At 41.8% G+C, this 25,486-nt stretch overlaps 1 protein-coding gene across 1 annotated transcript in view; it reads right to left on the bottom strand.

Moving 5' to 3' along the window:
• LOC138356763 (peroxisome proliferator-activated receptor gamma coactivator-related protein 1-like) overlaps positions 1-25,486 on the bottom strand; it is an 88,685-nt gene that overhangs the window by 2,852 nt on the left and 60,347 nt on the right. Inside the window, exon 2 of the mRNA XM_069313085.1 lies at positions 5,100-5,213. Coding sequence (XP_069169186.1) covers positions 5,100-5,213 — 114 coding nt within the window. The remainder of the gene's footprint in view (positions 1-5,099; positions 5,214-25,486) is intronic.

The raw sequence follows: 25,486 nt of genomic DNA, 5'->3' as shown, positions 1-25,486 counted from the left end.
TTTCTGATGGGAACATCAGATCATTTGGGAACGCATAGGTCGAGGGAGTGAAGAATGGTGGGGAGGACAAGGGGGACAGTATTAGGGGATGGTGGGGAGGATGACAGGACAATGGTAGGGAGAACAAGGGTAGAGAGTAGTGGGGAGTACGAGGGGACAGAAGAGGGGGGAATGGTGAGGAGGACAAAGGGATAGCGGAGTGGAGGATGGGGGATTGGGGGATGGTGAGGAGGACGAGGGGACGGGGTGGGGGAATTTTGGGGAAGACGAGGGGACGGAGGAGCGGGGAATTGTGGAGGGGAATGGGGAATGGTGGGAAGAACGAGGGGACAAGGGAGTGGAGGATGATGGGGAGGAAAAGGAAACATGGGAGGGGTGAATGGTTGGGAGGACGAGGGGGACGGGGGAATGGGAAATGGTTAGGAGGACGAGGTGATGGGGGAGGGAGGAATGGTGTGGAGGACTGGCGGACAGGGAAGGATTGATGTGGCTCAGCAACGTGCATGCGTTGTTGAACCACAACAACGCATTGCTGGGTAAAGCGTGTGTATAAATAATTTTGTTTCTCTCCTTAGGTGCATGCGCTGAGGATGAATTCAGGTGCTTGAATGGTTCTATTTGCCTACCCATGACGTGGCAATGTGATGGCAACCGTCACTGCGATGATAACTCCGACGAACTTTCTTGTGGTAAGTCAGGATGTGTGTTGCACTCGAAAGACTTCACTCAAATATCAACATTTATTAATACCTAATATTTCATAAGTAATACTTCTAAATATTCTTGGCTTGAAATAGGAGCGGCCAGTACGCTCATTCACTGATCCATAGGAAACTTGACAAATGATTTGTTATTGTTACAATAAAGGAAATGTTAAGTTTACTTCTTAATTTGATAAATCAAACAAAAGATAATAATATTTTTGTCATATATTCTATGTTGTTGTCCTCTATTCTACTTGCCAGTTTTAGTTGAGCCAATAATTTTGAATACTGTAAATGGGATTAGTGGGATTAAAATTTGCCACATCTCCAACTATTATCCATGATGCCATAAAGAGAAATATTATATTATAAATAAAGCAGAGTAGAATTCATCAGATTGTATATTGCTTCAGAAAGAAGGCGACGTGACAGCATCATGCTACACTGCAAATTTATTCAATCAAATTATACAAATCACAAGGTAAGAGATAGAAATCTCACACAAGTTCAATGTTGCAAGGTGTGAGAAGTTTAAGTTTTGTACGGGATATCCTGCACAATAAGTGGAGTAAGAGAAGATTATATTGCAACTTGAAAGCGTGAATCCTTTAAGAACGTCCTCTAATATATTTTGATAAACAGCATGATAGGAATGCTGAAACATTGAGGTTGGTTAAAATATTATAGATATTTACTTAAGGCTACAGCGAATCCTTGTAAAGATTAAATGACAATACCAAACTCATCTAGTTTAATACACACACACACACACACACACACACACACACACACACACACACACACACACACACACACACACACACACACACACACACACACACACACACACACATCAAAGGTTTGCCACCAGACTAGTACCCGAGCTGAGAGGTATGAGCTACGAGGAGAGACTACGGGAATTGAACCTCACTTCGTTGGAAGACAGAAGAGTTAGGGGGGACATGATCACCACATTCAAGATTCTCAAGGGAATCGACAGGGTTGATAAAGATAGGCTATTTAACACAAGGGGCACACGCACTAGGGGACACAGGTGGAAACTGAGTGCCCAAATGAGCCACAGTGATATTAGAAAGAACTTTTTTTGTGTCAGAGTGGTTGACAAATGGAATGCATTAGGAAGCAATGTGGTGGAGGCTGACTCCATACACAGTTTCAAGTGTAGATATGATAGAGCCCAGTAGGCTCAGGAACCTGTACACTGTTGATTGACGGTTGAGAGGCGGGACCAAAGAGCCAGAGCTCAACCCCCGCAAGCACAACTAGGTGAGTACACACACATAGGAGAAGATGAACCAGCAATGCTTGATTTGATATTTACCCTAAATGAGTGGGATATAAGGGAAGTCAAGATGGAAGCACCCTTGGGAATGAGTGATCACACTGTATTGAACTTTGAGTTCCTGATAGAGCTAGGAATTATCTCCCCCCAAAAAGAACTAGGGAACAAAAGGCTGGCATACAGAAAGGGAAATTATGAGGAGATAAGAAGCTTCCTAAGGGAAATACCTTGGGACACAGACCTCAGAGATAAGTCTGTACAAGATATGATGGACTATGTCACCCAAAAGTATCAGGAGGCAGTAAGCAGATACATCCCGGCCCAAAAATGAAAAATCCGAGAAGCAAAAGAAGAATCCATGGTATAATAGGGCATGTATGGAAGCGAAGAAACTGAACAAAAGAGTGTGGAGGAACTTCCGGAATAACAGAACACCAGAAAGCAGAGAGAGATACCAGAGAACCAGGAATGAGTATGTCAGGGTGAGAAGAGAAGCAGAGAAAAGTTATGAAAATGATATAGCAAACAAAGCCAAGACCGAACCAAAGCTACTCCACAGTCACATCAGAAGGAAAACAACAGTGAATGAACATGTAGTGAAACTTAGAACAGGCGAGGACAGGTATACAGAAAATGACCAAGAGGTGTGTGAAGAACTCAACAAGAGGTTCCAGGATGTCTTCACAACAGAACAAGGTGAGGTCACTATGCTAGGAGAACGGGAAATAAACCAGGCGGCCTTGGAAGGGGTTCGAAATTACGAGGGAGGAGGTCAAGAGACACCTGCTGGATTTGGATGTTAGAAAGGCTGTTGGTCCAGACGGGATCTCGCCATGGGTACTGAAAGAGTGTGCAGAGGCACTTTGCTTGCCACTCTCCATAGTGTATAGTAGATCCCTGGAGATGGGAGACCTACCAGAAATATGGAAGACGGCGAATGTGGTCCCAATATTCAAAAAGGACGACAGGCAAGAGGCACTGAACTACAGGCCGGTGTCCTTGACTTGTATACCATGCAAGTTGATGGAGAAGATCGTCAGAAAAAACCTGGTATAGTGACTCCTAGCATAGTGACCTCACCTTGTTCTGTTGTGAAGACATCCTGGAACCTCTTGTTGAGTTCTTCACACACCTCTTGGTCATTTTCTGTATACCTGTCCTCGCCTGTTCTAAGTTTCACTACATGTTCATTCACTGTTGTTTTCCTTCTGATGTGACTGTGGAGTAGCTTTGGTTCGGTCTTGGCTTTGTTTGCTATATCATTTTCATAACTTTTCTCTGCTTCTCTTCTCACCCTGACATACTCATTCCTGGTTCTCTGGTATCTCTCTCTGCTTTCTGGTGTTCTGTTATTCCGGAAGTTCCTCCACACTCTTTTGTTCAGTTTCTTCGCTTCCATACATGCCCTATTATACCATGGATTCTTCTTTTGCTTCTCGGATTTTTCATTTTTGGGCCGGGATGTATCTGCTTACTGCCTCCTGATACTTTTGGGTGACATAGTCCATCATATCTTGTACAGACTTATCTCTGAGGTCTGTGTCCCAAGGTATTTCCCTTAGGAAGCTTCTTATCTCCTCATAATTTCCCTTTCTGTATGCCAGCCTTTTGTTCCCTAGTTCTTTTTGGGGGGAGATAATTCCTAGCTCTATCAGGAACTCAAAGTTCAATACAGTGTGATCACTCATTCCCAAGGGTGCTTCCATCTTGACTTCCCTTATATCCCACTCATTTAGGGTAAATATCAAATCAAGCATTGCTGGTTCATCTTCTCCTATGTGTGTGTACTCACCTAGTTGTGCTTGCGGGGGTTGAGCTCTGGCTCTTTGGTCCCGCCTCTCAACCGTCAATCAACAGTGTACAGGTTCCTGAGCCTACTGGGCTCTATCATATCTACACTTGAAACTGTGTATGGAGTCAGCCTCCACCACATTGCTTCCTAATGCATTCCATTTGTCAACCACTCTGACACAAAAAAAGTTCTTTCTAATATCACTGTGGCTCATTTGGGCACTCAGTTTCCACCTGTGTCCCCTAGTGCGTGTGCCCCTTGTGTTAAATAGCCTATCTTTATCAACCCTGTCGATTCCCTTGAGAATCTTGAATGTGGTGATCATGTCCCCCCTAACTCTTCTGTCTTCCAACGAAGTGAGGTTCAATTCCCGTAGTCTCTCCTCGTAGCTCATACCTCTCAGCTCGGGTACTAGTCTGGTGGCAAACCTTTGATGTGTGTGTGTGTGTGTGTGTGTGTGTGTGTGTGTGTGTGTGTGTGTGTGTGTGTGTGTGTGTGTGTGTGTGTGTGTGTGTGTGTGTGTGTGTGTATTAAACTAGATGAGTTTGGTATTGTCATTTAATCTTTACAAGGATTCGCTGTAGCCTTAAGTAAATATCTATAATATTTTAACCAACCTCAATGTTTCAGCATTCCTATCATGCTGTTTATCAAAATATATTAGAGGACGTTCTTAAAGGATTCACGCTTTCAAGTTGCAATATAATCTTCTCTTACTCCACTTATTGTGCAGGATATCCCGTACAAAACTTAAACTTCTCACACCTTGCAACATTGAACTTGTGTGAGATTTCTATCTCTTACCTTGTGATTTGTATAATTTGATTGAATAAATTTGCAGTGTAGCATGATGCTGTCACGTCGCCTTCTTTCTGAAGCAATATACAATCTGATGAATTCTACTCTGCTTTATTTATAATATAATATTTCTCTTTATGGCATCATGGATAATAGTTGGAGATGTGGCAAATTTTAATCCCACTAATCCCATTTACAGTATTCAAAATTATTGGCTCAACTAAAACTGGCAAGTAGAATAGAGGACAACAACATAGAATATATGACAAAAATATTATTATCTTTTGTTTGATTTATCAAATTAAGAAGTAAACTTAACATTTCCTTTATTGTAACAATAACAAATCATTTGTCAAGTTTCCTATGGATCAGTGAATGAGCGTACTGGCCGCTCCTATTTCAAGCCAAGAATATTTAGAAGTATTACTTATGAAATATTAGGTATTAATAAATGTTGATATTTGAGTGAAGTCTTTCGAGTGCAACACACATCCTGACTTACCACAAGAAAGTTCGTCGGAGTTATCATCGCAGTGACGGTTGCCATCACATTGCCACGTCATGGGTAGGCAAATAGAACCATTCAAGCACCTGAATTCATCCTCAGCGCATGCACCTAAGGAGAGAAACAAAATTATTTATACACACGCTTTACCCAGCAATGCGTTGTTGTGGTTCAACAACGCATGCACGTTGCTGAGCCACATCAATCCTTCCCTGTCCGCCAGTCCTCCACACCATTCCTCCCTCCCCCATCACCTCGTCCTCCTAACCATTTCCCATTCCCCCGTCCCCCTCGTCCTCCCAACCATTCACCCCTCCCATGTTTCCTTTTCCTCCCCATCATCCTCCACTCCCTTGTCCCCTCGTTCTTCCCACCATTCCCCATTCCCCTCCACAATTCCCCGCTCCTCCGTCCCCTCGTCTTCCCCAAAATTCCCCCATCCCCGTCCCCTCGTCCTCCTCACCATCCCCCAATCCCCCATCCTCCACTCCGCTATCCCTTTGTCCTCCTCACCATTCCCCCCTCTTCTGTCCCCTCGTACTCCCCACTACTCTCTACCCTTGTTCTCCCTACCATTGTCCTGTCATCCTCCCCACCATCCCCTAATACTGTCCCCCTTGTCCTCCCCACCATTCTTCACTCCCTCGACCTATGCGTTCCCAAATGATCTGATGTTCCCATCAGAAAAATGACAACAGCAAATGATCTGATGTTCCCATCACTGAAAAAATAAGAACAGTTAAAAAATTTGAAATGAAAAAAACGAAAAAATAAACAAAAACTATACTCACGAAATTAACAGTATGGTAAACAACACAGCTCAATTCCAATGCAGAGTCACACAAAATAATTAAAATAAAATGAAATAAATCAAAATCTATGAAAATTCAATTTATCAATGCCATCAGAAACATTGAAATGGAATCGTAACATATTTAGAATAGCATGTGTTGCTTTTACGTGCAAAAGATGGCATTGTTTTTCCCCCAAAAAATTGTTTTTGCCTGTCACAGGTGTGGCATCTATATAGTAGGTACATAAAAACATGCACGTATTTGAATGCAACGTTGTGTCAAAATACGAAAGCAATCGATAAAGATGTTTCAGAGATTTCCCACACATGAAATCTCACATGAAAAACACATTAAAGAAACATGTTTTTACCTGTCACAGAAAGACATCTATATAGTAGGTATATCAAGACACACTGATATGTGAATGGAATGTTGTGTAAAAATTTCAAAGCAATCGGTGAAGATCTTTCGGAGATTAGCAATTTTGAAAAAAATGAACATTTACATTTTTATTCATATAGATTCTAGATTCTATTTTACACTATAAAACCTACTTGCAGCCTTTGCAAAATAATTTTTATCCGTTATAAAACTCAACATTAATTGTATACACAGTTTTGCACTATAAACACCGCTCACAGAAGAAACGGCACATAATGATAACTACTCTAGCAATGAACTTTAATGCTGGACTATTTTCTGTACTACAGAATACTTGCTGGTTGGTAAATAAGCTACTGTTGTTACCATAAAACCATTCCTAAGGAAAAACAAGTCATAAATCCAACACCAAGCAAATGTATTATTATCACAAAATTACTAAGTAACTAATGGTCAGGTTCACATCTTACTCGGTAAGCTTTCTTTTGATAAGTTGCTGACGATTGCTTTCGTCGGCCACTGATCTTGCCAGGACGGATTTATGTCTCACACTCTGGTAAATAATATTGTACACACTGTGAGGAATCCGTCAAGTGTAACCCACCCTTATTAGCCTTAGGAGATCAGAGCTTTAATTATTTGATTTGTTACCACACGAAGGCAATCTTTTAAATTTTATATATATGGGATTTTTTTCTTAAGTACATCTGGCACAAGGGGAAATCCATCAGTGGTTAGGATGGGTCAATGGCTCCTGGAAACCATGGCTCATTACCTTGGCCCCTCACAGGGTAGGATATGGGTAATCCTCGGATGGTCCTCGTTTTTCCACATTTGTATTCATTGCTGCTACAGTTTCTTTGGCTCTGACTATATTCTCATTCCTTTCATGATTACGAAGGATGTTTTCGGTCGTAAGTTCGAAAATTGGCTAATAACTCACTCGTTAATCATATAAATTCAACTAGGTCTGGGACTCGATGAAGTTGCGTTCGAATTCTTGAAAAAGACATGTTTTCTGCTGAGGTTTGTTCGTCAAGAGCGAGAATGATAATATTACTGAATTAGCGGATCATCAGGCCATTAACAAGAAGGTTATGACAATGTTGTTGAATAACGGGTGGTGGAAACTCATTCGTCAAACTTACTTTTGGATTAGAGAAAAAGATTGTTAATTAGCAATTATTCGAAGGAGACTGGGAGTGACTACCGACGAGCGAAGACGTGCTTTGACACACACCAGTCAACCCGTGCTTGAACCAAGTCCATTCTATCCAGCGGTCTACCCCAAAAAGGCATTCATCAGTTTTAACATTCTGTTTATTCAAAAGAGAACTTTTTCATATAAATTAATATTATTATATATTATCATATTGGTCATATTTAGGCACTAGTTAGGATAGGCCAGGTGTCTAGGTTCTGTTGGCAATTATTTGTAGTATGTGGGTGAAGCATTTACAGCATTGTAGTTCAAACAAAAGTCGTCAGCGAAGCACTTGTTCCGGAAGTGTTTGGACGTCACCAGTTGGTAGTCATGCGTAAACCGTTTTTCATTCATAAAAAGGGGGTTTGGCGGTTGCATGGAATGGATTTTGGGTCTTTGTTTGGAGGATAGGCTGCTCCAGCTGGTGGTTGATGGTCATATGATTTGGCTGTCCATGACTTGGTGTCTATGAGTTCTCATTCAACGCAGATGTAAGACAGCTGATGTTTATAACGGGCATGCATGCAAATTCTTGAAAAAGACATGTTTACTACTGAGGTTTGTTCGTCATGATCGAGAATGATATTGTTACTGAACTAGCGGATCATCAGGTCGTTAACAAGTAGATTATGACAATGTTGTTGAATAACGAGTGGCTGCGCCGGCCAATCTCAACTGAACCAGTTGGGCCCATTCCTCCTGTGGCCACTCCTTGATATTGGCTACTTTTTCGAAATGCTCGAAGAATCTTTCTGCCTTTTCGGGCACAAATAGGGGAATATCCTTTTCCCTAACCCTATTATCTGGTGGGTGTGATACCTGGGTGATGCTCTCTGGCAACCCTTGTTCAATCCTTTGCTCAGCCAAGGTTCTATTTGCTTCTATCTGCATTTGTTTGGTCCTATCTTTCTTTTTCCACCTCTAGTCTGGCTTTCTATTTTTCTACCTCCAGTCTGGTTTTCTCTTTTCTACCTCCAGTCCGGTTTTCTCTTTTTCTTTCTCTTGTTCATTTTTCATCTGCAGTTCTAACTTCAACCTTTCCAGTTGGAACTGTCTCTCCTCACGCTGCATCTGGAGCCCTAGCTGCAATCTTTCCAAGCTGCTATTCCGGCTACTCCTGCTTCTGGGATGAAATAGCGGCTATCTGTGGCTACTCTTAGTACTCCTATTAGATCCCTGGGATCTCACTTCATCCTGCCCATCATCCTCCTTTTCCCCTTCCAACTCCTTTCTGGGCTCCTTGTTCTGCCGTTTCACTCTTGGCTCTCGGCTGCCTTTGGATCTCATCCTTCATCCCAGCCACTTTAGATGCCTTCAACCTGATGTCACATTTTTCCGCTATCTGTTTCAACTGATCCCTGGTGCAACCTTCGAAGTCCTCAGGCTTGCCTGACGCCACAAACGCTTGCACCTTATCCATCGTGCTCTGTGAGTCTTCCCAAGAGAGAGAATATACACCTGCGGGCACAAAGTCTACTTATTTCCACAAAGGGTGTACCAATCCACTCCCGGACAGGGTGTGGGTGGGTCAGTTTACTCTCCCGGACACAGGCCCCCAACTATTATTATGTGTGTTGTAGGTAGGGTGCGTACGTCCCTTCCGTATAACCAACCAAAACCCGTAGAGTGCTTGTACTTTGGTCAGGAGATCACCTTGTATGCTTTCTGCTCTAAGAGAGGGGCTCAGCGTCACACATTTAGAGGGGTGCGGCTCCAACACTGGCTTTGTTGTCATGTGTACACACCCAATTTGAGCCGCTGTGACTCCGCATTCTCTCCTTGGTTGGTATGACCTCCTCAATCCCCCTTTCTTTGAACTATAATTCTGTACCACCCTGTCTACAGCTGTGGTTCTTTCTCTCTCTTTCTCTCCTACTTTCTGGGAAGCCTCACTAGGACATGGGCAAACACTGGGAAACTATATACATTTACTTAGACAGTGAACATGTAGAACATACATACAAGAATAATAATATGACTCCAACACTCTATGCTATTATAGTCAGGTTGCATTTAATCCCATCAGGACTCTATCAGCTGCTTATATCAAGTGGTAGCCCAACTCCTGGCTTACCACTCATGCTACCAACCTCACTAGTGGATTAAATCTTGTAATACAATATGGCACTATCAGCCCTGGAATATATATAAATATACACAAGGATTCCAGCCTAAGGCTGCAACAACATAAACATCAATATAAAAATTCCTTGATTCAAACGACCAGTCACTCACCTTCCACTGCGTCATGCATGCTAATTGTCACAGACCTTGGCGCCATCAACAATCCTGGTGCCAAACTACAGCAGTTGACCCTCCCATTAAATAGCGTTTCCCATCTTTTAGTCTGCCCGGCTGAAAGGTGATGAGAAACCAGAGGCGGGCTAGGGAAGTAAGTGAAGCCGGGACAGTAGAAGACGTAGGTCGACCTAAAGGTGCTAGCCAATTGGGCTGGACAAGCGCTGTGGACTTTACTCCTGGAAGGACTAGCCAAGTGGGCTGGTTGAGCACTGTAGACTTTACTCCTGGAAGGTACTAGCCAAGTGGGCTGGTTGAACGCTGTGGACTTTACTCCTGGAAAGGCTGGCCAAGGGGGCTGGTTGAGCGCTATAGACTTCACTCCCGGAGGTGCTAGCCAGTGAGACTAGATGAGACGCTTCGGTTGAGCGCTGTAGACTACGTTTCTGGAAGGTAACAGCCAGTGGGGCTGGTCAGGCATTGCCTATTTTGTTGCTTGAGCGTACCAACAGTGCGCAACGAAGAACTCATCAGAGGTACCTTGTGGTCGTCATCTGTAAAGCAGGCTAGCGTAAGGGCTAGCAATGCCAATCCGGTTGACATCGCATAGACTTGTAAATATTATAATGGTGAAGGGAAAATGTTAATGGGTTATTTTAAGTGTTCTTTTACTTTTACCTTTAAACATTACACTATATTCCCACCAAGATTTGGTTTCTCTGAACTTGAGTAGGATCATAGAGATTAATGACACTCAAACACTATCAACCCTCTATCAGTGGACATTAAGAACCTCCTCTCTACATCTAGCGGTCCACTACGAAGAATGTCTCTAGTTTCCTCCACAATTATCTACCATGGTCCTCTGCAGCTCTTCCAGGCTGCTGCACCATGAAGTTTTCCCTGAACACCAATGATGCTTCACCACTGGTATCACAGAAGCCCGTGAAACTCCACTCCACTGCTTCTCCTCTCACAGCTTGAGGTCCAGTTCCTCGCTATGGGACTGCTCTTCCACAGAGCTCAGTATTTCTTCAATAGCCTTGGAGTTCCATCCACAGACTCCTCCTCTGACCTCGAAGTTATCTCAGGAACTGCTTCCCCAGACAAACCTGCAACCCATTGACACGTCATAAAGATCTTCCTCTACAAACATATAACTAAAATAAACTGAACAATAAATATCTCCACTCAAAATTCCTCTGATTCCCACCTGCCATAAAGTGACTGCTAATGCCCGGGTGAGTCCATTCTCCACCCTCCTGTGGCAGCCCGCCTGAGACTGTCAGCCACTGGGCCCAGTCAGTTACCTCCAAGCTTTCGGCGGGAGAGGATGTGCTGCTCCTCTCCTTAGCTGGTTCCCACATCTCTATTCTCTTATTTAGGCTTTCTGCCTTAATAAAATATGCCTAATATATCAATAGACACTTACTACTATCGCTGGGCACACGACAACCACAGGCAATCACTATCAACTGGTTTAAAATGGCTTACCACAGAATTTGGTCCGCAAGTGGCATTCACTGACTGAGCGGTCACCACCAGGGCACTCTAAGCTGCCCACAAAACAGCTTTAAAGACTGCTCCACACTCTCCCTGCAGTCCATGACTTGAGCGGACACGTCCACAGACTTATTCCATAAGCGAGACGTCTGTCCACTTCCATCTTCTTGAATGTATATCACTCAGGGGTTCTTCTTCAACAGGGGCTCAAACGGAGCACAACCTCCCATCACAATATCTGCAGCTCAAGTAAGGTCAAACCCCTCTGAAGCGAGCCTCACACTTCACGCAAATTCTCCACATCTCATGTCAATTAATTTATTTATATTGTTATTCACTGCTCATACTTTTAATCTAGTCGTCAAATTTAATCAAGTGTTTACTATATGTATTTCCAAGTCAATATTTCTTTAACCTCTTAGTTAGGTCAGGCCTGGCAGAATAACTCTCAGGGGGGAGACTCATTTTTTCAGCTACCTGGGATCATATCACCTGACATAACCACCTAGGCGTATGAGCGGTTGTACTACTGTATATTCTAGGCGTCCTCTACTTATCACGAGTCCTGACAAGTTTAATTTCACCTGTGTGATTGATTTTAATTTAAGTGCCTCTGCCGCTTTCTGAGTAATGAAAGTTTTCTGGGTCCCTAGTCTTGCGGAGTCTTGAAGTGGTCACTTCAAGACTCCGCTCCAATATAGAAGCATCAAGAAATATGGGCCAATAGGCCCTTTGCTTCCATTCTTACCATCAATACCCATTGTTTCGTGTTCTAGCCTGTGTTGAAAGTTTTGTTCACCACATCCAAAACTGTTGTAACGTATCACCTCACCCAAAATGCGGGTATAAAATTAAAAATGAAAGCTGTTTAAATCATAGCATAGTAAGAACTCTGTTTAGTGTTTGCAGGTAATAGTTGTGTGTGTGTAAACTAAAAGTCTTTGAAAATGTAATAAGTTATTACAAAACGCGTTCAAGTGTCGCGTCAGACTAGAAATAAAAATGAATTTTGGAGAATTGATTTTTCAATTACCATCAACCGTGAAAAGAAACATAAGAAAGATCGATAAAATTTGTGTTAGAATTATTAATCTTACTTTTTCGGTCATATTTAATATATATATATATATATATATATATATATATATATATATATATATATATATATATATATATATATATATATATATATATATATATATATATATATATGTATATATATATATATATATATATATATATATATATATATATATATATAGAGTGTATTACACTTATTTGTATAATTTGCACGACGTTTCGAACCTCCATGGTTCATTCTCAAGTGAACAGATCTTACAATACTAGTTGATTTTATACCCGCATTAGGTCAGGTGATAATACAATGAAGGTGAAAAACATGGGGGGATACATAAGGGATAAACATAGGGGCTGCATAAGGCTTATTGGCCCATACGAGGCATCTCCTATCTAAACACAAAGATTAATCCAGTGTAATTGGCCTGTTATGTTGGACATTGTCTTCTGTGTTGGCATCGATATGTTCTTGTCTTGTCCTTACTCTCATGGTGGGTAGAGTAAATAGTTCCGTGATTTGGGTGTTCATGGTAGGTCGCTCTATTCTTATGTGAATTGCCTCAAGAATTTGTAATCTTCTTGAATCTTGGGTTTTGTCTATTATGCAAGTATTCTTGTTCAACATTTCTCTTGTTAGAGTAATGTCATAGGCTTGTCTCATGTGATTCCTAGGGGCACCAGATTGAAGATGGCATGTCAAACGCCTCGTCAGCTTGGTCGACGTCATACCTATGTACTTACATTGAAGGTTACATCCTTCGTGGGGGCAAGTGTACATGTATACAACGCTTGACTGCTGTAGAGGGTTCTCCGTCGGCTTCGGGCTGTTTTTGATAAGGAGTTCGGAAGTCTTCTTGGTTTTGTAGAATATTATCAGGTTTATGTTTTGGTTAGGAGTAGTGCTTTTTACTCCTTTACGGATTATTTCTTTCATTATTCTTTCCTCTTTTATATGTTCACTGTGCATGGTTGATTTGTAATATAATTTTATTGGGGGTGTTGTGGTTTCTGTTCTAGGTTCTGAATTATACCAACGGTCCAAGTGTCTTCTTATAGCAGCGTTTATTTCCGCGTTGCTATATCCGTTGTTCACCAATACCTGAGTTACTCTTTCAAACTCTCTACTCACGTTGCTCCATTCAGAGCAGTGGGTAAGCGCTCGACGAATATAAGCATTGAGAACACTGGCTTTGTATCTTTGGGGGCACTCACTTCTACCGTTCAGGCATAATCCTATGTTGGTGGGCTTGGTATATACGTTGGTGCTTAAAGAGGTTCCTGTTTTTGTTATTAGTACATCCAAGAATGGCAGACTGTTATTTTCACTATTTTCATGTGTAAATCGGAGTACTGACTCTCTCTCTAGGTGTCTTTTTAGGTCAATTAGTTCATCTGAGTCTTTTACTATTACGAATATGTCATCTACATAACGGCAGTATACAGTTGGTTTTTGTCTGCTACTGATGACCCTATCTTCGATGGTTCCCATATAAAAATTAGCAAATAAAACTCCTAAGGGGGAGCCCATTGCTACTCCGTCTATTTGTAAATACATGTCTCCTTGTGGACTGATGAAAGGGGCTTCCTTTGTACATGCTTCGAGAAGACTTTTCAAGTGTGGCTCAGGTATGTCTAATTTGGGGGTGCTCTCGTCTCTGTATACTCTGTCCAGTATCATTCCTATGGTTGTGTTGACTGGGACGTTGGTAAAAAGGGATTCAACGTCCAGGGAAGCGATGATTCCATCGGGCTGGGTAGATTTGATCAATTCTAGGAAATCTGCTGATGATTGTAGACTAAACTTACTTGGAGTGTATGGAGTTAGGAGTTCATTGAGTTTCTTTGCCAGGTGATAAGTTGGGGTTGGTATTTGGCTGATTATAGGGCGTAGTGGGTTACCTGGTTTATGCGTCTTAACATTGCCGTAGGCATATCCTAAGCCATAGTCGCCTTGAAGTTTATTGAAATGCACACTACCTTTCTTTGCGTTGATTGCTGTAATTGTTTTGTTTACTTTCCGCTTAAGGTCTTCTACGGGGTTCCTCGTGATTCGTTGAAATTTGGAGTCGTCACTTAGGATGTCGCTAATTTTGTTCATGTATTCATGGGTAGGAATCAATACATATGCTGCTGTTTTGTCGGCTTTTCTTATTGTTACGTCTTTCAGATTTTTGTAGAAACAAAGACACTCCGTAAGTTAACATCCCTAAACGGTGGACAGCTAAAAATCCCTCGTCCTAAAGATGGCTACTTTAACCTGACTTCTTATGATCTTACCCAGGACCAACGAGACCTCTTAAATCTTGGTCTAAATTGTCAATTCTTATCTAAACCAAAGATGCATCAAAAACGCCTGGAAATCGAAATGCTTCTGGACGATATCCATAAGCTAGAAGACAACAAAAAAGTCATCACCACTGACACACTTCAAGCTGAACTACTTGTAGAAGCAGGGAAAAAACGAGGAACATATTCATCTACAATCTTAACCCCACGACTCAAAGAAGCAGCGAAACAACTAAAAATTCTGAAAGATGTAACAATAAGAAAAGCCGACAAAACAGCAGCATATGTATTGATTCCTACCCATGAATACATGAACAAAATTAGCGACATCCTAAGTGACGACTCCAAATTTCAACGAATCACGAGGAACCCCGTAGAAGACCTTAAGCGGAAAGTAAACAAAACAATTACAGCAATCAACGCAAAGAAAGGTAGTGTGCATTTCAATAAACTTCAAGGCGACTATGGCTTAGGAAATGCCTACGGCAATGTTAAGACGCATAAACCAGGTAACCCACTACGCCCTATAATCAGCCAAATACCAACCCCAACTTATCACCTGGCAAAGAAACTCAATGAACTCCTAACTCCATACACTCCAAGTAAGTTTAGTCTACAATCATCAGCAGATTTCCTAGAATTGATCAAATCTACCCAGCCCGATGGAATCATCGCTTCCCTGGACGTTGAACCCCTTTTTACCAACGTCCCAGTCAACACAACCATAGGAATGATACTGGACAGAGTATACAGAGACGAGAGCACCCCCAAATTAGACATACCTGAGCCACACTTGAAAAGTCTTCTCGAAGCATGTACAAAGGAAGCCCCTTTCATCAGTCCACAAGGAGACATGTATTTACAAATAGACGGAGTAGCAATGGGCTCCCCCTTAGGAGTTTTATTTGCTAATTTTTATATGGGAACCATCGAAGATAGGGTCTTCAGTAGCAGACAAAAACCAACTGTATACTGCCGTTATGTAGATGACATATTCGTAATAGTAAAAGACTCAGATGAACTAATTGACCTAAAAAGACACCTAGAGAGAGAGTCAGTACTCCGATTTACACATGAAAATAGTGAAAATAACAGTCTGCCATTCTTGGATGTACTAATAACAAAAACAGGAACCTCTTTAAGCACCAACGTATATACCAAGCCCACCAACATAGGATTATGCCTGAACGGTAGAAGTGAGTGCCCCCAAAGATACAAAGCCAGTGTTCTCAATGCTTATATTCGTCGAGCGCTTACCCACTGCTCTGAATGGAGCAACGTGAGTAGAGAGTTTGAAAGAGTAACTCAGGTATTGGTGAACAACGGATATAGCAACGCGGAAATAAACGCTGCTATAAGAAGACACTTGGACCGTTGGTATAATTCAGAACCTAGAACAGAAACCACAACACCCCCAATAAAATTATATTACAAATCAACCATGCACAGTGAACATATAAAAGAGGAAAGAATAATGAAAGAAATAATCCGTAAAGGAGTAAAAAGCACTACTCCTAACCAAAACATAAACCTGATAATATTCTACAAAACCAAGAAGACTTCCGAACTCCTTATCAAAAACAGCCCGAAGCCGACGGAGAACCCTCTACAGCAGTCAAGCGTTGTATACATGTACACTTGCCCCCACGAAGGATGTAACCTTCAATGTAAGTACATAGGTATGACGTCGACCAAGCTGACGAGGCGTTTGACATGCCATCTTCAATCTGGTGCCCCTAGGAATCACATGAGACAAGCCCATGACATTACTCTAACAAGAGAAATGTTGAACAAGAATACTTGCATAATAGACAAAACCCAAGATTCAAGAAGATTACAAATTCTTGAGGCAATTCACATAAGAATAGAGCGACCTACCATGAACACCCAAATCACGGAACTATTTACTCTACCCACCATGAGAGTAAGGACAAGACAAGAACATATCGATGCCAACACAGAAGACAATGTCCAACATAACAGGCCAATTACACTGGATTAATCTTTGTGTTTAGATAGGAGATGCCTCGTATGGGCCAATAAGCCTTCTGCAGCGCCTATGTTTATCCCTTATGTATCCCCCCATGTTTTTCACCTTCATTGTATTATCACCTGACCTAATGCGGGTATAAAATCAACTAGTATTGTAAGATCTGTTCACTTGAGAATGAACCATGGAGGTTCGAAACGTCGTGCAAATTATACAAATAAGTGTAATATATATATATATATATATATATATATATATATATATATATATATATATATATATATATATATATATATATATATATATATACATATATATATATATATATATATATATATATATATATATATAAATATATATATATAAATATATATATATAAATATATATATATAAATATATATATAAATATATATATATAAATATATATATATAAATATATATATATATATATATATATATATAAATATATATGTCGTACCTAGTAGCCAGAACTCACTTCTCAGCCTACTATGCAAGGCCCGATTTGCCTAATAAGCCAAGTTTTCATGAATTAATTGTTTTTCGACTACCTAACCTACCTAACCTAACCTAACCTAACTTTTTCGGCTACCTAACCTAACCTAACCTATAAAGATAGGTTAGGTTAGGTTAGGTAGGGTTGGTTAGGTTCGGTCATATATCTACTTTAATTTTATCTCCAATAAAAATCAATTGACCTCATACATAATGAAATGGGTAGCTTTATCATTTCATAAGAAAAAAATTAGAGAATATATATTAATTCAGGAAAACTTGGCTTATTAGGCAAATCGGGCCTTGCATAGTAGGCTGAAAAGTGAGTTCTGGCTACTAGGTACGAAATATATAAATATATATATATATAAATATATATATATATATATATATATATATATATATATATATATATATATATATAACACAAATGCGAACAAGCCTGAATGGTCCCCAGGACTATATGCGAATGAAAACTCACACCCCAGAAGTGACTCGAACCCATACTCCCAGAAGCAACGCAACTGGTAACTACAGGGCGCCTTAATCAAATGCTATGGCGCCTTTGAAATGCTATGCCCAAGATTACCATCCGAGTTGCCGTCGGGGAAGTGGCTCAAATAGCCTCGGCTATCACTTCCTTTTGACGGCCGTGATGGTCAAGCGGATTAAGGCGCCCTGTAGTTACCAGTTGCGTTGCTTCTGGGAGTATGGGTTCGAGTCACTTCTGGGGTGTGAGTTTTCATTCGCATATAGTCCTGGGGACCATTCAGGCTTGTTCGCATTTGTGTTCCTCACGTGTGCCCCAAAGAATGAGGTGATTTGGTGAAATGCTATGCCCAAGATTACCATCCGAGTTGCCGTCGGGGAAGTGGCTCAAATAGCCTCGGCTATCACTTCCTTTTGACGGCCGTGATGGTCAAGCGGATTAAGGCGCCCTGTAGTTACCAGTTGCGTTGCTTCTGGGAGTATGGGTTCGAGTCACTTCTGGGGTGTGAGTTTTCATTCGCATATAGTCCTGGGGACCATTCAGGCTTGTTCGCATTTGTGTTCCTCACGTGTGCCCCAAAGAATGAGGTGATTTGGTGAAATGCTATGCCCAAGATTACCATCCGAGTTGCCGTCGGGGAAGTGGCTCAAATAGCCTCGGCTATCACTTCCTTTTGACGGCCGTGATGGTCAAGCGGATTAAGGCGCCCTGTAGTTACCAGTTGCGTTGCTTCTGGGAGTATGGGTTCGAGTCACTTCTGGGGTGTGAGTTTTCATTCGCATATAGTCCTGGGGACCATTCAGGCTTGTTCGCATTTGTGTTCCTCACGTGTGCCCCAAAGAATGAGGTGATTTGGTGAAATGCTATGCCCAAGATTACCATCCGAGTTGCCGTCGGGGAAGTGGCTCAAATAGCCTCGGCTATCACTTCCTTTTGACGGCCGTGATGGTCAAGCGGATTAAGGCGCCCTGTAGTTACCAGTTGCGTTGCTTCTGGGAGTATGGGTTCGAGTCACTTCTGGGGTGTGAGTTTTCATTCGCATATAGTCCTGGGGACCATTCAGGCTTGTTCGCATTTGTGTTCCTCACGTGTGCCCCAAAGAATGAGGTGATTTGGTGAAATGCTATGCCCAAGATTACCATCCGAGTTGCCGTCGGGGAAGTGGCTCAAATAGCCTCGGCTATCACTTCCTTTTGACGGCCGTGATGGTCAAGCGGATTAAGGCGCCCTGTAGTTACCAGTTGCGTTGCTTCTGGGAGTATGGGTTCGAGTCACTTCTGGGGTGTGAGTTTTCATTCATATATATATATATATATTGTGACGATAATCTCTTTCAAGAGAAATTGAGACTGCTCTTCCGTACCTAAAGTTACGTCAATTCTACAAGTATAAGTTGCTACATTCAAGATACGTCACCAGTAACACAAAACGTTTTGACCAGGAGGCAAAACGTACCCAAGAACCCCCTACTCCACACACCCTCCATGCTGGCTCGTCGTCAACCAGCAAACTACCCATCCCAGCCTGCCTGCTCCTGATTGGTGACTCGCCGATTGCGCACCTGCACCCTACACCTCAGCGCCATCTACCTGAGTCGACGTCTGAGCCTGAAGCAGCCATCAACTTCAGAATATTCTTTATGTTCTTAGAGTTGACATCTCTCTCTGGCATACTAAGCTCTCTGGCTTTCGTATACTAAGGGAGGTCTCAGCTAAAGCCAATATTCTCAGCAAAATTTCACCATTATATTTAATCTATTGTGTTTTTGCATTTATCTTTGTCATTAAATTACACAAGTCATTTACCCGAGATTTGTCTTTATTTTTATTTATGTTTAAAGTAAATATGTTAAAGTTTCATTGTTCATACTTTGTGTTTTACGTGTTCCTCCCTCTAACTTACCACAGACAACAGGCAAACAGTCTATCTTTTTTTTGTAAGTGTCACCAGGCATTGACACCTGCCATTGGAGGACTGCCGAACATCTATACTCCAACACTTTCCCGTCACATTTAACGGGGGCCTGTCCGTGAGCTTTACTCAGGTACTAGTACCAGAACGTCAATTTGTAGTAAGCGTACTTCGCTTTGCTAAAGTTGCTTTTCAATATTATCATTAATTTTCATATTTATATGGTGCTGTGTGTATTGTGCATTCCGAGAGTAGCATATGGTGAGTGTGGGATAACTTTGGATTACGTGGTGACTGTAGGCCTCAGTCATTCTCTTAATTGGTTATCTCTCCTTCTGTGTTATTACTCGTGTTTACCACCTTTTGTCCCTAGGATATTTCTCATATTATCGGCAGATCATCATTGTGGTATCCTGGTACTTTGGTTTGTCTTCGGGTTAAAGCACCCTATCTTCTGCAATCCGACCGAAGGAGGATAAGAGGGCCATAGTTCCTCTAGCACGGACTACGTTGCTGAGTTGGGACCTCAGCAGCAGTTCTCGTCACTAGTTGACACTCGCACCCCTACACGTCGGTCAGAGATGATGATATTTACTTAGGTAGGGAATTAGCTTTCTTTTTACAGAGCACAAAGTTCGCTAATTCTGTAAGTATCATATTCATTTAGTGGGAAACCCTTGCTTATGTTCTATAGACTCGGCAAGGTATGCCTACATTCTTGGACTACCTAATTCACTTTTGGAGCAATTAAATGTTTCATTTGTTTTAGAAACTCAGTTTCATTTATTTAGTAGGATTTTCTTGCCCTTGTTCTCTTACATTGAGTACCAGGTACAAGATTTCCTGCGACTTTGATTGACTAATCATTTACCATCCTATAATTAACGTTAATTGTTAAAGATTAAAATTCCACAGGATAGTTACCAGTTGCCACGTTATCCTGTTTCTGACATTTACCATATCACAACAATATTCGTTGTACATTTATTTGTTATCTTTCACCATGTTTCGTCTCCAAGCTTTCCGTAACGATCCAGCAGGTGAAATAGGGACATTACGTCGTGCCAAGAGGACTGAATTACAAACTCTTGTACACAAGTATCAACTAGATGTTCCCCATGGAGCCAACAAAAATGAATTATATAACTTAATCATGGATCACCTCTTAGATGAAGGGACAATTGACTCTGAAACTCACAAAACTTATTCTATTGCAGATAAACCTGATTTGGCAACTATGAAACTCAAACTTGAACTCGCCAAGCTCGAAAGGGAGCAGAGGAAAGAGGAAGCTGCAATCAGGAAAGAAGAACAAGAACAAGAGGCCACCTTGAGGAAAGAAGAACAAGAAAGAGAGGCTGCCCTGGCGAAAGAAGCTCTACAACTGAGGGAAAGAGAAGCTGCAATGAGGAAAGAAGAGCAAGAACGTGAGATGACCCTATTCAGAGAGCGAGTACAGCTTGAAGCAAAACAACGCCACCTGGAGATACAACGCGAGCATGACAAACAGCAAGCGGCAATGGCTATAGAATGTCGTCAACAAGAACTCACGTTGGAAAGTACACACCTCACTCAACGCCAGAAAGCTACCGCCAGTCTTCCAGTAAGTTTCAATATCTCCCATGCAAGTAAGTTAATGCCACCATTCGTTGAGACAGAGATTGATGTCTTTTTTACCACCTTTGAGACCCTAGCTAATCAACTTAGCTGGCCTGCTGACCAATGGTCTACCCTTCTCAGAGTGCATCTTGCAGGTAGAGCTGCAGTTACTCTCAGTACCTTACCGTCTGGGAATGACTACCAGACCTTGAAGCAAGCAGTTTTGGATGCCTCCCTTCTTTCCACCGAAAGCTACAGACGAAAATTCCGTGATCATCTTAAGGCAAGTACCACCACCTTTCTAGAATTTGCCAATACCAAGAAAAGATATTTTATGAAATGGCTGGAAGCAGCACATGTCTCTACATTTGCAAAACTCATCAACCTCATGCTAGTTGAGGAATTCTTGAGACGTGTTCCCCCTTCCGTCCGTTTATATTTAGCAGATGAAGAAGAAACCGACTACATCAAATGTGCGAAGTCGGCTGACACCTACAGCCTCATCCACCGGCTGACACCATCACCACCTCCCAGTAAGAAGTTTTGGTACAGTTACGATAAAGTGAGTACAGAGGAAGCGAGCTCACAATTGTATTGTAAGTATTGCAAACTCTATGGACATACCATAGATAGATGTGTGAAGGCTCAATACAAGAGCAATGAATCTACTAAACCCAAACAGACTCCTCCTAAGTCCGGTAAGCCTGTGATGAATGTTGGTGTTCATGTTAATGATCTTTCTCTCTTCAGTAAACACCTGTATCCTGGAACTGTCTCTACCAACGGTACAGATTCGGAGGGACGTTTCGAATTGAAGATCTTGAGGGATACAGCGGCTCATCAGTCCATCATAATGAAATCGGCTGAGCCTAACGTCACCTACACCGGGGAAACCGTCCTTATCACTGACCTCACTGCTACCACTCCATATCCTCTCGCCAGAGTCCACCTGGATTGTCCCTTCGTGTCCAATGAAGTCCAAGACGCCATCAGGGAAAAGCCTTTTCCCATGCCTAGAGTGCAACTTCTCCTGGGCAACGACTTGGCAGAAGATCTGCAACCGCCCAACCTGATCATCACGGACAAACCCCAGGTGTGTAATTCTGTAATGGATAATCCCATCTTTGAATGTGTTACAGCAGAGGTCCAAGAAAGTGATCAAGTTTCTCTTCCAGCTTTGGTGACCACCCGTGCACAAGCTGCACGACCCCAACCAGCTGATTCTACTGCTACCGCTGTCTCTCAAGACCCTCAGAATCTACCTCCAAATCTTACCAAGTTGGAGTTCCGTTAGTTACAGAGGGAAGATCAATCATTAACACCATTATTCTTCCAGGCTGAGACTCAACCTGACAGTATCCCTGGGTTCTTCCTAGAAAATCAGTTGCTCTACCGCAGATACAGACCCAGCAAGCTGAAGGAGGATGACGATTGGGCCAATGTCGAACAACTAGTGATTCCCACCAGCATACGGCCCGATATTCTACACCTGGCCCACGGAGCTCTCTCTCACTATGGTTTCAACAAAACCTACCACGGAATCAGACAAGACTACTACTGGCCAGGTATGGTAAAAGACGTTAAAAAATACGTAAAACAGTGTCATACATGTCAGAAGGCAGGTAAACCTAACATCTCTATTCCCCAGGCTCCACTAAAACCCATCCAGGTGCCTGCGGAACCTTTTCACAGACTCATCATAGACTGTGTTGGTCCTTTACCCCGGACCAGTTCTGGCAACGGATATATATTAACTATCATGTGTCCTACCACCAGGTTCACCATAGCAGTTCCAGTAAAGAACATTACGGCTGCTACTGTGGTGAAACACCTCTTGAAGATCTTCACCCAGTATGGATTTCCAAGAGAGGTGCAAAGCGACTGTGGCACCAACTTTCAAGAAGACACTGGAGGAGTTCAACATGTATACACAGGTACTGTCCAGCCCCTATCATCCTGCTTCACAGGGTTCTCTTGAACGTAGTCATCAGACTATTAAAGCACTCCTAAAGAAATTCTGCAATGACACCTTGAAGGACTGGGATAAACAACTTGATCTCATTATGTGTATTTTCAGAAGTCTCCCCAATGAGTCTCTAGGAGTATCTCCTTATGAGATGCTCTACGGACGTAAGTGCCGTACTCCTCTCAAAGCTTTCAAGGACTCTCTATCGTAATGCCACCTTCAGTGACCCCCAGAATGTGCCTCAGTTTCTTCAAAACTTAAAACTCATTCTAGAGAGAGTACGTAAATTTGCTAATGACAATCTATTGAAAGCACAGGAGAGGATGAAAACTCATTTTGACCAAAGCAGCAAATTAAGGAAATTTAAACCAGGAGCTTCGTGTTGGCATATTTTCCTATCCCAGGTTCTCCATTGCAAAGCAAGTTTTCAGGACCCTACCGCATTAAGGAGTGCAGAAACAACAACAACTACGTTCTTGAGACTCCAGATAAGCGGCGGAAGACCCAGCTGTGCCACGTCAACCTCCTGAAGCAGTATCAAGGTATTCCCCCCACGGTCTTGGAATCAGTCTCCACAGTTAAAGGTCCATACCTCCACAGTGAAAACTTCCCTGCTTCTCCCAAAAGCATTAACATTGAGTCGGTGCTTTCCAAATCAGAAATCCTACCTGATCTTCATCCCATTTTACAGGACTATAATAGTGCTCCTTTACCATGTTCTAATCCTATTCTCGCCTCGCCAGATATCACGAAGCCTTTCATCCTCCAAGTCGACGCCAGTGGTACCGGCATCGGGGGTGACCTGATGCAACAACGAGGCGAGGAGATTCTACCTGTTAGCTACTACAGCTACAAGGAACTACAACACGATCGAAAGGGAGCTACTCATCGTCCTGAACTTGCAGCACTTCGAACCAAACCTGAAAAGTGCTCGGTCTACCATCTACTCGGACACCAATCCCCTACGCTTCCTGCAGCAAGCCTAATTCAACAATCGACGGCTTCTACGATGGGCTTGATACCTGCAGAATTTCAACCTGGAGATCTCTACATCAAGGGGTCTGACAACATCATAGCAGACGCACTCTCCAGAGTCTATGAGGTAGAGGCAGCTCCACCTATCACTCTACCTCCTGAAGACATAACTTCACTCGGAACCGCAGGCTTCGGGAGAGAGATGTGATGATAATCTCTTTCAAGAGAAATTGAGCCTGCTCTTCCCTACCTAAAGTTACGTCAATTCTACATGTATAAGATGCTACATTTAAGATACGTCACCAGTAGCACAAAACGTTTTGACCAGGATGCAAAACGTACCCAAAAACCTCCCTACTCCACACACCCTCCACGCCGGCTCGTCGTCAACCACCAAACTACCCATCCCAGCCTGCCTGCTCCTGATTGGTGACTCGCCGACCGCGCACCTGCACCCTGCACCTCTGCGCCATCTACCTGAGTCGACGTCTGAGCCTGAAGCAGCCATCAACTTCAGAATATTCTTTGTGCTCTTAGAGTTGACATCTCTCTCTGGCATACTAAGCTCTCTGACATTCGTATACTAAGGGAGGTCTCAGCTAAAGCCAATATTCTCAGCAAAATTTCACCATTATATTTAATCTATTGTGTTTTTGCATTTATCTTTGTCATTTAATTACACCAGTCATTTACCCGAGATTTGTCTTTATTTTTATTTATGTTTAAAGTAAATATATTAAAGTTTCATTGTTCATACTTTGTGTTTTATGGGTTCCTCCCTCTAACATACCACAGACAACAGGCAAGCAGTCTATCTTTTTTTTGTAAGTGTGACCAGGCATTGACACCTGCCATTGGAGGACTGCCGAACATCTATACTCCAACACTTTCCCGTCACAATATATATATATATATATATATATATATATATATATATATATATATATATATATATATATATATATAAATATATATATATATATACATATATATATATATATATACATATATATATATATATATATATATATATATATATAAATATATATATATATATATATACATATATATATATATACATATATATATATATGTCGTACCTAATAGCCAGAACGCACTTCTCAGCCTACTATTCAAGGCCCGATTTGCCTAATAAGCCAAGTTTTCATGAATTAATGTTTTTTCGTCTACCTAACCTATCTAATCTAACCTAACCTAGCTTTTTTTGGCTACCTAACCTAACCTTACCTATAAATATAGGTTAGGTTAGGTTAGGTAGGGTTGGTTAGGTTCGGTCATATATCTACGTTAATTTTAACTCCAATAAAAAAAAATTGACCTCATACATAGTGAAAAGGGTAGCTTTATCATTTTATAAGAAAAAAATTATAGTAAATATATTAATTCAGGAAAACTTGGCTTATTAGGCAAATCGGGCCTTGAATAGTAGGCTGAG

This window comes from Procambarus clarkii, chromosome 74 (assembly GCF_040958095.1).
Source record: "Procambarus clarkii isolate CNS0578487 chromosome 74, FALCON_Pclarkii_2.0, whole genome shotgun sequence".
Taxonomy (NCBI): domain Eukaryota; kingdom Metazoa; phylum Arthropoda; class Malacostraca; order Decapoda; family Cambaridae; genus Procambarus; species Procambarus clarkii.
The sequence above is the reverse complement of the archived record's forward strand: the minus strand, read 5'-3'. Positions and strand labels throughout refer to the sequence as shown.